Genomic DNA, 13837 nt, shown 5'->3' with positions numbered 1-13837 from the left:
AACATTACCTACATTGGACTTTACACTTTTACAGCTTGATTTTGAGAAACACACATGGAACTGTTGCAGTGTAGCTGTAAAAAGTGTGTGTGTCTAGGGAAGGACAGGTGCTGGGGCTCTGAGGCCAGGGGTGCCGCGGAGGCTGCAGCCGGGCCCCTGTGGTGTCCCAGTCTGAGTAGCAGACACAGGAGAAATGTTGGGAAAGCACATTACACGCTGACAGTAGGGCTGCACAATCAATGGCAATTGTATTGACATCGCAATAGTGCAATATCAAAATTGCAGGGGGGCAATATTTGTTAAAGACAAAATATGTGTAAAACCATTCTGAATGAAGTGTTGTGGTGCTGCAGACACGTCCCGGCCTACCATCGTATCCAACAGACTACAGAAAAAAATCTTCGTTTGGTACAGATCCTCGCAAAAATCACACTATGAGTTATCTTAATTTCTTTAAATGTTAATAATAGTCAATCCAAATGAGAATAATCATACAAAAACAATCATTCCCTCCAATATTGTGAATCATATCGCATTTGCAATATCAGTCAAAATAATCGCAATTAGATATTTTCCTCATATCGTGCAGCCCTATCTGACAGACTGATCTTCCTCCAATAACAGAGTCATTGTGTTCAAATAAACAGTCACCCCCTGAGTTTGTCCAACACACCCAGGCTCTGCTCTGCAGCCTTCCCAAGAAGACGTTTTCTCCAATATTATGTTTTCCCATCTGATAGCCCAAATAAATGGAAAGTAAGGGAAAGTGACACCTGTTTACAGAACTGTCTCCTGACTGAAGGGAGAGCTGCGAAGCAGAGCCTTCCAGTCATATTCGGTTACTTTCATCAGGACCACACAGCCGACTCATGCTGTGGACACATGCCGCTGTGACGTGCAGTCCCATTACGGCTGCGGCCTTCAGTATCTAAACAGTGAGACGAAGCATGGGAGGCTCCGCGCAGGCTATTCGGCCAATAGGTCAACATCTTAAAAATCAAAACTTTTAAAGGGTGGGTTCACCAGATAACTAAATCGCTTGCCTCTCGTGGCATTTAGCCATGCGGAAAGTCTTGCTTTCGTTTGTTCAGATTTTGAGACATTCTCTAAAACATAATTGTCTTGATGAAAGATCACATACATACAAGTTGTGAGGTATTCTTTAGTTTAAAATTGGAGATTAAATAAAGTTAGTTGTTTCTGACGATCTACACATCTACAGCATAGGTGTCAAACTCATTTTAGGTCATGGGCCACATGCCCCTAATTTGATTTCAAGTGGGACCGACCAGTAAACCACTCCAGAAATCAGATCAGAAAAATGATCTGTCACGGAGTTTCTTGTCAGCTTGATGTTAGCATACACAAGTTGCTTCCGCTACAACAGCATTCGAAGGCCGTTGTAGGAAGAAAAAAAATAATGATACGGACCCCCGAGAGAGGGGCAACATTCCAGATTAAATTCCTTAATTTACGGAAAGGAACTCGGATATTCGCTGAGATTTAGGTGATAAATTTGGAATTGAAATAAATTACTTCTCTGCCATTTTTTACACTTTGCAAACTCTTCCAGTGGGCCTGATTGGACCCTTTGGCGGGCCGGTTCTGGCTCACGGGCTGTATGTTTCTCTAAAGCATATAAAAAAAGGAACAGGGCCCTCATAAGATTTGTTCAGAATGTTCATAGGAGTGCCTTTTTCTTACTCAAACAACCATATACACAGTATTTTCCTAAATACTGAGTCATAAACCATATCATGGTAACAGTCGGTACAGGGGCTGGCTGCCTGGAAGACTCTGGCTGGGGTTCAGACTTCCCCTCCCTCTCATATTTCACATTAATAAACTCTTGCTGGTATGTGTTTTGATATCTGTGTTGTTGAAGCTCCCTTGTTGAATTCCCCCCTCCTCCTTCCTCGTGCCAACAAACACATCCAACACATGGAATTAGGATTCTGAGAAATCACACCATGGCATCTGTTGGTGTTCACGTGCGCTTATTCGTCATCAAACTGACCTTTGGCCCAGAGAGTGGGTGATGACACCCAACAACACAAACAACACATACTGTAAGTACATGTTAGGATTGGGCATCCAGACGATTCCAATTGAGTTGTTTCTTTATTGGAATCGTTTGATTCTTGGTTCCAAATTTCCCGCACACCTGCAAGTTTCGGTTTCCGTGGCGGCCGCCTTACTTCCAGCAGGCGATTGTTGTGTTGCAGCCACGGAGCACAGGTTTTTACCCGGCAAGGAATTGTCCTCTTATCTGTGAAATAAGCACGTGACCTGCTTCAACTCCACCCCTCAAAGAATCAGAATCAAAAGCAAGAATCGGAATTGGAATCAGAACTGTCAAAATCAAAACAATGCCTAACCCTATACACGGCATGTGTGAAAGTCAGTGAAATCAAATTTGATTTGTAGAGCAGATGAATTAAAAAGTATGTAGAAAGCACAAACTTACCAGGTGAACATAAGGCACAAAGTAGCCATAGAGGGCTGCAGGGACACCGAAGGCCCAAATGCGATATCCCACAGACCTCCAGATATTGATGTTGAAGATCTGGCTCATGGGTGGGCACCGGCTGCCCGTGCGGCTGTTGGAGGATTTGGCTGGCAGCAGGGGCTTGTAGGTTAAGCCGGCCAGCATCAGAATAAACATGAGGATGCAGAGGACGCGCATGGTGTTCTGGAGGCCCACTTTTTCCAGAAGGCCCGACAGCACAAAGGGCAACGTGATGGTGAAGATGCTGCTGCCGGCCGTCACAATGCCGTTCACCAGACCCAGGCGCTTTTTGAAGTAGTGGCCCAGGATGACCAGGCTGGGTTGGTAGGCGAAAGAGCAGCCGCAGGCAAACACAATGCCATAGGTGAAGTACATGGGGCCCAGGGACCTGAAAGGGGATCAAACAACAAGATACATCACTGTAATGCTGACATTAAAGAGTTCCAGGACAAAAAGCCAACAATTCATCCACAGGACGTCTCCCAGCAAAGAGTCCAGGCCCCCCACGATTTACTCTATACATAATTAAAATGAATTTTCCAACTGAGCACTGCAATGTTCAATTTTATGCTGACAACACCATCTGTTATGGTTACAGTCTGCTTTGATAACTGTATTCATGTTCTTAATGCAAATCTAATCAATACAGTACAGCATTATAAGCACATTGTCCTTCAAAACTCTATACATAATTAAAATGTTTTTTCCAACTGAGCACTGCAATGTTCAATTTTATGCTGACAACACCATCTGTTATGGATACAATCTGCTTTGATAACTGTATTCATGTTCTTAATGCAAATCTAATCAAGACAGTACAAAACTCATGTTAAACACCTCATTCAAAAAAATCAAAATTCTAATTAGTCTAACTGATATCATTTTTTTAACTTTAGTTTTTATTAAATATTCAGTACATTGTTACAACTGATCAAGCACCTCAATTTGTGAGTAATATACTGTATGAAAAAACAAAAACATAAAAAAGGGGGAACGGGGAAACTCCTGTGGGAAAAGGTGATAGCCAAAAATAAATAGAACTAAAAATACACTTGAACCAATGGCTTTATTTAAGTAAAGTGTCCACTTCTGCCATCTTTTGGTATTCAGACCTTCTCTCAAACCTAGCACAAAGAGTTAACCTTTCCATTGCCCTTATTTCTTGTTTGACATCAAACCATTGTTGCCGTTTAGGACAATCGGGCTCATACCAGTTTCTGGTTATCACTTACCTCGCTGCTGTGAGGAGTATCTTGATTAGGTACCTGTCCCTCTGTACTGTTACAGGTGAAATATGACCCAGGTATAAGACTATGCATGTGAAAGGAATCTTATATCCAAGTACGTTACTCAAAACTAAATGTATATCCTCCCAAAATGGCTTCAGTTTTTCACAACTCCAAAAAATGTGTGTGTGATGCGTTAATAAGCAGCCACATTGTCTCCAGCAGGGCTGGTGTGTTGAAGATGTTTTACTGCTAATCTGAGGCGTTATAAAAAAACGCACTAAATTCTTCCAGTTAAACACCCTCAGTTGTTGTGAACTGTGGAAGTATGTTGAGTTTCACACATATCGTACAGTACATCTGATGGAATTTCCACTTTTAGTTCTTTATCCCATCTTGATTTCAAGTATAATAAGATGCCCTACATTCCAAAAACTTTTCATAAATTACAAAAATAATTTTAACGCAGTTTCTATTTGGTCCATAAACACTCATCAGATATCTTATAACTGGATTTGACTCGCTGAATTGCGGGTTCTCCATTTTCATTTCTTTGTTGTAGTAATCCCTAAATTGCATATACCTAAATAAGTCCTGATTGTGAAGGGAGAATTTTTCTATTTAATGTTTAGGAAGTCTGTAATTCTTTGTTGTCCATTATCTTACACACTGCCTTAATACCTTTTACTGCCCACTCCTTGAATATGGCATCATTAACTCCTGGGTGTCAAAGGCTATCTATCTAAGAACTCTCTGATCTTTCCTTAGTTTTAGATGCCTCACAAAGTTAAACCAGAACTCTAGAGTGTTAGAAGTTATACAGCCTACTTTACACTTGACTAATGAGGGGATATCCTTTTCCCCCAACACTGACTGGATCTGATAGCCTTCAACACATGTCTCGATTTCCTTCCATCTGGCAAAATAGTTGTCATTACCCCAAATAAATAAGGGAGGGGAACTGAGCTGCATGAAAGTAATCTTTGAGATTTGGAAGCGCCATTCTTCCTTTATGTTTGGCCAACTGAAGTGTTGTATATTTTATTCTAGGCTTCTTTCCATCCCAGATAAATCTAGAAAAAAGTATATCCCAGGCTAGGAACTGGTGTTGAGGGACCTCTACTGGTAAGGCCGGGAATAAATATAGCAATCTAGGCAAAATGTTTATCTTAATTACGTTAATCTTACTACTAAAGGCCAATGGGTGAGTGCACCATCTTTCAATATCTTTTTTAATATTTTGGTTAATTGGATTATAGTTTACCTCATATAAATTGTTAAGATTGTTAACTATGTTCACCCCTAAATACTTTATTAATTCCATATCCCACCTTTTATTTCCTTTGAAGGATTACAGTTGAATGACAGGAGTTGTGTCTATGTAATATTTATTTTATATCCAGCATAATAACTAAAGTCAATTAGGATTTCCATCAGTATAGGTATGGAGGTCTCAGGGTCCACCAAAATATCGTCTGCAAATAAACTAATCAAGCTGTCTGTGTGTCCGATCTTAATGCCTCGTAGTTTTTCATGTTGGTGAATTGCCAGGGCCAGGGGTTCAATGTAAAACGCAAATAGTGTGGGACTGAGACAGCAACCTTGTCTAGTGCCTCTCTAAAATGTAAAAAATGGAGACAATGATCCATTGTTTTTTATTCCTGCGGTTGGTTGTTGATAGTGTTCTAATGATCCCTACTGATTGTTTGCTAAAACCAAATCTATACAAATTTGGTATAGGAAACGCCAGTTAACCCTATTAAAGCCTTTTTGGTGTCAAGGCTTAGTAGTATTGCAGCTTTGTTTTCCTTTTCTATCCTATCTATCAGATGCAGCGTCCTTCTGATATTATTGTGCGTTTGCCGGATTTTAACAAACCCAGTTTGGTCTTCGATTCCGGGAGGAGGTTCTCAAGTCTCAAAGCAATTATTGCTGTGTACAATTTATAGTCTACGTTAAGAATGGAAATATCCCTCCCTTTACAATGAGATATCTACCCTCGTTCTCTTTTATTTCCTTAATGACTTCAAACTTAAGCATATTTGCGATAAGGATAGCAAGCCCTCTCCTGTGACTTTGCACAAATGAATTATAGTAGGTATTTTTAAAACCAAACCGTTTGAACTTTTCATGCTCATGTTGAGAAAGATGCGTTTCTTGCAGAAAAAATATATGTGCGTTCTCCTTTTTTAATTTGGTAATTCCCTTAGACCTTTTAATCGGGTTTCCCAACCCGATCACATTAAAGGACATTAGCTTTACTTCAATGGACTGCATCACAGCTGGGCTGAAAATATCTTACACCGTTATGTTCCCACAGGCCAAACATTATAACCAAAAAATAAAGATAACTGGAGCACCGAAACGCGCAGATACTACTGATATTTTAATAGTATTTCTACGCAGGGTGGGATTTGTGAACAAAGTATAGTCCCACTCGGCCAGCCATGCCAAAACACATATTTCTGCACTAAAACTAATCTCAAAATGAAATAGCCCAACGTGGTGTCAACATAAAACTCAGCACTTTCAAGCCAGAGAGTCACTTTGAGCAGGGATTTGTAGACCAGAAAGGAGGAAATCCCACACATCCCTCCTGGAAAATTGCACCGTTTGTATGTTTAATCGGAGTTTGTATACTGTAATTAGTTGTAAAAAGAGATGTTGAGCTCTATGTGACTTAGATCCGTACATATGATGCTGAAACTCTCTAAAAGAAATATCTTTAATTATTACCAGGTACAATGTTCTGACAAGGGTTTGACTTTGACATTAAGCCTTTCAACCACCGCAAATTACATCAGTCAGCACATTCAACAAGGTAAAGGGATGAATGTGTAGTGGTAAAGGTCCAGATAGGACGGTGTTTCCAATTGGTGTCAAAGTCCCGTTCGGGGTAAATTAATCTTAACAGTCACATGGGTAAGATATGTTGCACCTTGCACAGTCCGCAGCAGAACTTGGCCGTCAGCCCACCCTGTGAAATGCTGTTTCACAGCCACTTGATAAGCGGCAATTATTTATTGCACTTGAGAGCGATAAAGTGAAGAGTTGAACACCGTTTGGATCCCACATTTCTGTGTGTTTGTGTGAGTCTTTCCTCGAGTGTAGTGTAGACGTATAGAATTCCAGGAAATTATTTACAACTTAGTGCTACATGCAGAGCCTCTTGCCCACAGTCTTGATCAAAACTAAAAAGGAGTATGAACTCAACCTGCTCAGCAACAAACAGCAAGCAGACACAGTTAGAGACTGGCTAGTGAACACAGTGATGCATTCAACAGCTAAAGGGACAGATATTAACATTTATATTCCAAAAAGAAATTGGGGGTGTATGAGAAATAACACAAAAAATGGGGAGCTTATACAAAGTGAAAATGCGGGACAGGATACGTCAAGTTCAATAAGAGGTGAACCCCAGAAGGGGAAAGGGCCGAGACATGTCTTGGAAGGTGACTGCAGAGCTGCAATTTGTGTTTGTTTTTGTATTTGGGCATATCATGGCTTTGCTGGAGGTGCCATTGTTTTAGTCTGTACATGTGATAATGTTTTTTAGCTTTTATACTACAACAGAGGTTAGACTGGGATGGAGGGTGGGAGTTAAAGGTTGCAATTGCAATCAAAAAATCAATAAAAACATTGCAAAAAAAGAAAGAAAAAAGAGACAGATATTTCCCTGAGGTGGAGAATTGTAGACATACATTCATCAGGTGGACACTAGTCTCGCATTACCAGACATTCATTATTGGCCTTTCTTGAAACCAATCACGATCGTCTTGGGCAACGCTGAACGCCAGAGTGATCCACGGTGCCGCTGCAAAACCGCCTCGGGAAGGAACTTGTTTTGGTGGAATATGTGTACGTTCAAAAGTTGTTGTGTAGTCGTGCAACAGAAAACTCAGATTGGACAGATAGAGTAGCTCAGTGGTTCTCAAACTTTGTTCAGTTATGTACCCGCTTTTGAATTAAACCAAGGTCCCCCAGACCAGTACAAAACATTTTCGGTAGAAAAGAAAGTCTATATAAAGAAGTGCAATACTCCAAAGTTTCTCTGCTATTTGAGAAACACGGGTCTAGCTAGCTGTCTGGATTTACCCTGCAGAGATCCAAGGAGAAGTTAACCATAGTCATAGTCCTCAGAGTTAATGGGGGGGGGGGGGGGGGGGAGACAGGTGAGACAGGTGCGTCGGAGGGGGATAAGTTGCAGAGAAACAGACACTGTCTAACTTGCAAAAAATAATTTTCTTTCTTTTAATTCCCTTTCTTTAGAGATTGGAAGTAACAAAGTACAAGGGCTTTTTTAATTCCAAAGGCCAAGGGAACTTTATCAGGATGCATAGTATACCAATCCATAAAATAACTGGCTTTAAATAATACAAATCTGTCTGCCTCTCTGGGAATTTAACATAGGGATGTCTATACTCATGCCCCCTGTATTTTAAGGAAGAATATTTAGTTATTTACAATACATTTTTCATTCATAAAGAAAATTGGTGTCCTTAAATCACATTAAATCACATTATTTCCCCATTTACAATATCTCTCACTAAAAAACAGGTAAAGGGTATTCAATGAAAGCTCTATCTACTACACAAATATACTATGTATGAACTGTGCTTATCTTTGACCTGTTCAAATCTATTATTGCTTGGTAGTTTTCCTTATTTGCCCACTATAAAACTCTTGATGGCAAACACGAGGTCTCACACCTATTAGGGAATTATATCTATACAGTCAGTAGTGAACATGTGTGCCGATCTCTCTCCTACTTCCAACTTTAAAGGTTTCTTAATTAAAGCATTAAGATCAATTTCCAAAAGACGATTTTTTTTATTCCTCTTTTTAATCCACTTAAGAAGGGGTTCCTATACTCATGATAAGCACTGTATGTGTTGTTTTAGGGCTATTGGCAGACATCCATTTAAAACGTAAGCAACGGCATATAAATAATAAAAAGCCTTTTTTCATGTCCACTGAAGTTTCTCAGCAGGCACTCTAGTAACATTTCTGTGGTCTAGGTAGCATTTCATAAAAAAATGGTTGTCATTCGCAGGACTACTTTTACTTTTATACTTTAAGTACATTTCTAAGCCTGTACTTTGTTACTTTTACTTGAGGAAAGAAATTAAATCAGTACTTGTACTTTTACCAGAGTATTTTTTAACACGAGTATCTGTACTTCTACTTGAGTAACAAAAGTGAGTAGAGTTTTGTCATCTCTGGCTTCCTTTGCAACTTTTGAAATAAAAAAAAAAAAAGGAAAATGTCTTAACATGAATCCAACATATTATATAAATCTACCTATTTGTGGAGCTCAGTACGATAGTAGTAGGTGCATAATAAATATGCTGTAAGTTCATTTTTAATGCTTATTTTGTTCCTTACGTGACAAAGGAGCTGGCCAGCAGGCCGACCAGGCCGACAGCAGCGCCGCCCACTGCTGTGACTCTGCAGCCGAGGATGTCGGTGAAGATGCTGACGATGGGAGAGCAGAAGAAGATCATGCCCATGGAGAGGGAGCCCACCAGTGCTGCAGAAAGTACACATAGAGAAGGTACGTGAGAAAAATCTCTCACGATAATTAGAGTATAACAAGACAAAAACAAAACTGTTTTCAGGAAGAAGGTGTTGGTTAATATTAATCTTCCAGATGTTGATTACAAAACCAATACCATGCAAAAACAATACATTGCTGTTACACACGCACACACAAACACACACACACACACAGTGCAGTCAGTACTGTGTGTATGTGTTTCCTTTTTTTATAGATCCTGTTCATTAATTAAATTGTACATTGTTTTTAATTGAATCCATTTTTCTTTGTTACCTTGAAGAAAACATCTGACATCATCTTCCTTTCCTAGACCCAGAGTACATAGATACTTAGTACTTAGATTCAGCACACACAGAAATGACAACAAACTAAACTATCTAATCTAATCTAATCCGGCCCGCATTTCAATCTAGGTTCACAATAAATTTAGGCCCACCTAGGTTTTGGTGCTTTTTCCAAAGTTTTTGATGCCTTTTCTGGCAGTTTCTGCATTTCTTTCAATGCTTTAGGCACTTTGTTTTAACATTTTTCCTGCTTTACTCAATGTTGTACCACTTTTTCTGAAGTTTCTGGCGCTTTATACAATGTTTTGGGCACTTTCTGGTATTTTTGGCACTGTGTCGGACAATTTTGATGTTTTTTTCCCATCTTTTCTGGCACTTTTTTCAACATACATGTTGCTGGCTGAGGAACCTTTTTGTTAAACTTTTTCGGGGCTTTATATTTAAGTGTGAAGACTATATTATATTAGACAAGCAATTCCGCAGTCAAAAATATTTGACTTTTAAGCATGTCAATAAACTCTACCTGTCCAGCCCTTGATGTGATTTTCATTTTCAAGTCTGGCTTCTAGGGAAACTGAGTTTGACACCCCTGGTCTAGTCTATGAGATACTAAAGGGGACAGCTGTAATCTGTGCAGTATAAGCTCTACTGGTTGACAAATCTCTGTTGTCTGATGGTTAAAGGGACTCCCCCGATGTTATCCATACATGTCAGTCTACTAGTCAAGAGGAGTAGTACTATGAAAACAGTTGTATAATATCCTCTGTGGTTCTAAGAAAGTAAACCTTATAAAGTCAAGTAAAAACCCTGTCTTGGTACAGCTTGACCTCTGCTTACTGACCAATCTCTCCCAATGGAAATTTATTGTATTTTCCATATTAAGCCAAAGTGATGTTGAGAACATGTCAAGTTTTTTCGATTTACTGTTTCCTGCTTTTAATCTTATCAAGGAAAAAGGCAAACATGGAGATAGAGAGTGGGGAAACAAATAACAACGCTGCAAAAACACACAAGTAACAAACAAAGTAACACATTGCACAAGCCCTTGTCTTTGACCATGAGTGAGTGACATGTTTTGGTGGGAGTGACTGCCTGGGTCGCCAGTGGAATCACACATCCTTTACTAGATACTGTAACAGCATAGGTAGGGTGGAAAGGTGACAAAAAAGTTGTTTTTTCTCAATTCTGAACCAAAGTCACAGGAAACTAGGGGAAAAACATAGAGCCCCGCACCGCTCATTTTTGCCGCTTTGCGCTGCGCTCCAAATTCAAATTATTTCAACTTTGACCTAGTTGCCGCTGACCTTTCAAAAGTGCAACCAATGAGATAACAGCATGTCGTTCCCTTGAAACAGGAAATAGCTTCCTTGCCACCCTCGATGACAAATACCCACGCTGCGCTTTGCTCTGTGCCCTACCTAGCGGTGTGCAGAGCTAATTGCTTATTATGGGTAGGCGGCTTAATTGTTAGAAGACGAAAAAACTTAAACATTGATAAAAGTTGAGTCATAATAAGGTTTTATTTTCCTTGGCAGTCCACGTGAAGTAAATGCAAGACATGCAGTTGTTGTCATGGTAATCAATGCTAACAATGACAATATCAATGGGTAACTTCATTTTTTTCAACCTGAACTCATATTTTCCCATGTTTTTGTGTCTTTGACTGAAAAGAATAACAGTCTTTGAAATTGGTCCAGTATTAAAGAAGACCGCAAAAAAAGCTACAATGTAACACAAATGGGCAAATGTGCACCTTCAATTTATGTCTATTAAAAAACGTGTTCATTTTGCCAATGACAGGCTCAGATTATTAAGTTATGGAAAGGATCCCTACAGAGATAGACATCTTTGTTAAAGAGTAAGATCGTTTGTGAACATGAAACAGCCCCAAAATCACCAAATCCACCAGTCTTTATTTATATCAACGACAATATGGCTGCCCACCAAGAGCCTGGTTTTGTCTGTCTGTTTAAAGGAAGTTTCTCCTCACCACTGTTGCACCAAATAGGTGCCCTTGGGGGAATTGTTGGGTCTTTGTAAATTATAGAGTGTGGTCTAGACCTACTCCATTTGTAAAGTGTCCTGAGAAAACTTCAATTATGATTAACCCTTAGTCAAAAGCTGTACACATTTATATTTCCACAGATAAAAATACTGGTGTGTCCTATATTTAGTTACATCATTTTGCTCAGTGCCTTGACCTGCTTTCCCAGGGTGAGCCAGCGCACAAACGTCAAAGCTTCTGAGGATCTATTCCAGACACTGCAGTCAGAAAAATGCCCCAAATTCAATGAGGTCCACTTTACCTGGCCTCATATTTGTGGGGATATCAGCCGCTTTAAGCTACATAATGTAATAAATGGCAGTGAACAAGAAGGGCAAAGAAACCCTCAAGGACAACAGGAAATTGCTGTTGTGGTTTCATCTGCCGGCTCTCTCGGTTTAAAAGCATTTACGCTTCAGACAAAGAGGAATTCCAGATTGAAAATGTAATATCAGGATTCTCTCTGTCCCGGTGACATCCACTGTCAGCCGCGGGCCCCGCTTGGACACTCACAGACGAGGCAGAGTTGCCCTAAGTCGTCTGTCTGCTTTGTTAAAGACTTGACCTGGACCTGGAAACCCCTGTGCTCTGAACCCAGTCACCCCACAATGACTGAACCTGCAGTCAAAAAAATAAATGAAAAAAAATCTGCCTTCTTGTAAACCAGACAAAATGGATCCAAAAGCCAATACTGACACCTCTGAGCGTTCTACACTGGAGAACTCAAATCTTTGTTCTATTGGTGTCAAGGTTTGCATGCACAAGTGAGCTGTAATCGTGCTGTTTGACCGGCTGCCTAGAACAGTTCCCAACATTGTTTTGTCTGACTCATCCATGAGCACTATCAACTGTTTATTCAATACTGTAATCACTGGCCGAGAACATTGTGTAAGGCAACTTTTTTCAATATTTTACCCCTTTTGTATTTCTTTTTTAAGCCAAGTACTCTCTGACCAGTGCTAAACATTTTTTGAAAAAAAAAAAAAGTCTATTTAAAGAGATACAATACACAACTAAACAACAACCTTTTTTAAACAAAAAAATGTAATTGCTACATTTCAAATGTTTAGAATCCACCACTTAATTCTTACAGTATATTTACTTTAGCAATTATCCATGACATAGTTTTAATTTAACATTTTTGCAAAACTTTCACATACCGCCTGCAGTACTCTAAAGTACCCCTAGGGGTACACGTGCCCCCATTTGAGAAACACTGGTGTAATACACAGAATGGCCCTTATGAATCCAATGGACTTCACTTCAATTTGTAAATAAAAGAAAGCCGGCATTAAAGCAGCTGGTTGAAGAGTTATCTATTAACCAAGGTTAATGGAAAAGAAACTAATGGACAGGCATACTTGGCTATTGCAGTGGTGTGACGTAATATTTTCCTGGCTTGGTCAAATAAACAGCTTGTCCCTGTAGCACGTTATAGGAATCTGTTGACTAAAGATGCTCAGGCTAAAATGAAGAATGAAGACAGGCTTCATTTAACACCAGAGACCACTTAAACACTGGCTGTCTCCGGCTGTTGCACTAGAATAAACACAAACTGAGGGGGAAAAAGGTGTTAATAAATCATCTGCTCTCATTGCCAACACACCAGAAACAGACCAGATGTCCCTCTGGATCATCACATTACATGGAACCATGCAGTAGGGCTCATCCTTTCTCTCTGGGGGTTTTGCCTCGGTGTAGCGGTAATATTAATGAAACTGGCTTTCTCAAATTAAGCTTTTGGTGTATGTATGTATGTATGTATGTATGTATATGTAAGTACTGGTAAAAGATGTCTTTAACTTGTTATAGTCCATGTTATTGCTTAACCTTAACACTGTATATTCATTAGTTGGCACATTTCACCATCTTAAAAAAATTAAATACTGAACACACACACAGAAAAAAAAGTTTCCATTTTAATTTTACAAACAGTGCCACAAAATGAATGATTCAAGCACACACAACAAAGCAACATTGTGCTGTCCCAATAAGCAATTGGCACTTGATGATGGTCTTTTCCTAACCATGGGTCATAGCCACTATATATAATCAGACATTCTAAAAGAGTTGGCAGACAGTTACAGTTACACCAACTTAGTTTTGTTTATATGACATCTTAAAGGTGCCCTGCCACACGTATTTCATGACCCTGTGGTAATGTGTGAAGTTCTACCATGGACTCTGGAACTTGGTTACCTTGTTTCAAGCCATTCT

General features: G+C 39.6%; 1 protein-coding gene and 1 long non-coding RNA gene across 2 annotated transcripts in view; one reads left to right on the top strand and one right to left on the bottom strand.

Moving 5' to 3' along the window:
* LOC116705972 (uncharacterized) overlaps positions 1-115 on the top strand; it is a 13397-nt gene extending 13282 nt beyond the window's left edge. The window contains exon 3 of the long non-coding RNA XR_004336097.1: positions 103-115. This is a non-coding gene — a long non-coding RNA (uncharacterized LOC116705972). The remainder of the gene's footprint in view (positions 1-102) is intronic.
* The window catches only part of slc16a10 (solute carrier family 16 member 10), a 52776-nt gene that overhangs the window by 12923 nt on the left and 26016 nt on the right, over positions 1-13837 (bottom strand). Inside the window, exons 2-3 of the mRNA XM_032542444.1 lie at positions 9121-9265; positions 2468-2897 (exon numbers count right to left, since the gene is read on the bottom strand). Coding sequence (XP_032398335.1) covers positions 2468-2897; positions 9121-9265 — 575 coding nt within the window. The remainder of the gene's footprint in view (positions 1-2467; positions 2898-9120; positions 9266-13837) is intronic.

This window comes from Etheostoma spectabile, chromosome 18 (assembly GCF_008692095.1).
Source record: "Etheostoma spectabile isolate EspeVRDwgs_2016 chromosome 18, UIUC_Espe_1.0, whole genome shotgun sequence".
NCBI classification, from domain to species: domain Eukaryota; kingdom Metazoa; phylum Chordata; class Actinopteri; order Perciformes; family Percidae; genus Etheostoma; species Etheostoma spectabile.
Note: the sequence above shows the minus strand (reverse complement) of the source record. Positions and strands in the feature narration are given on the sequence as shown.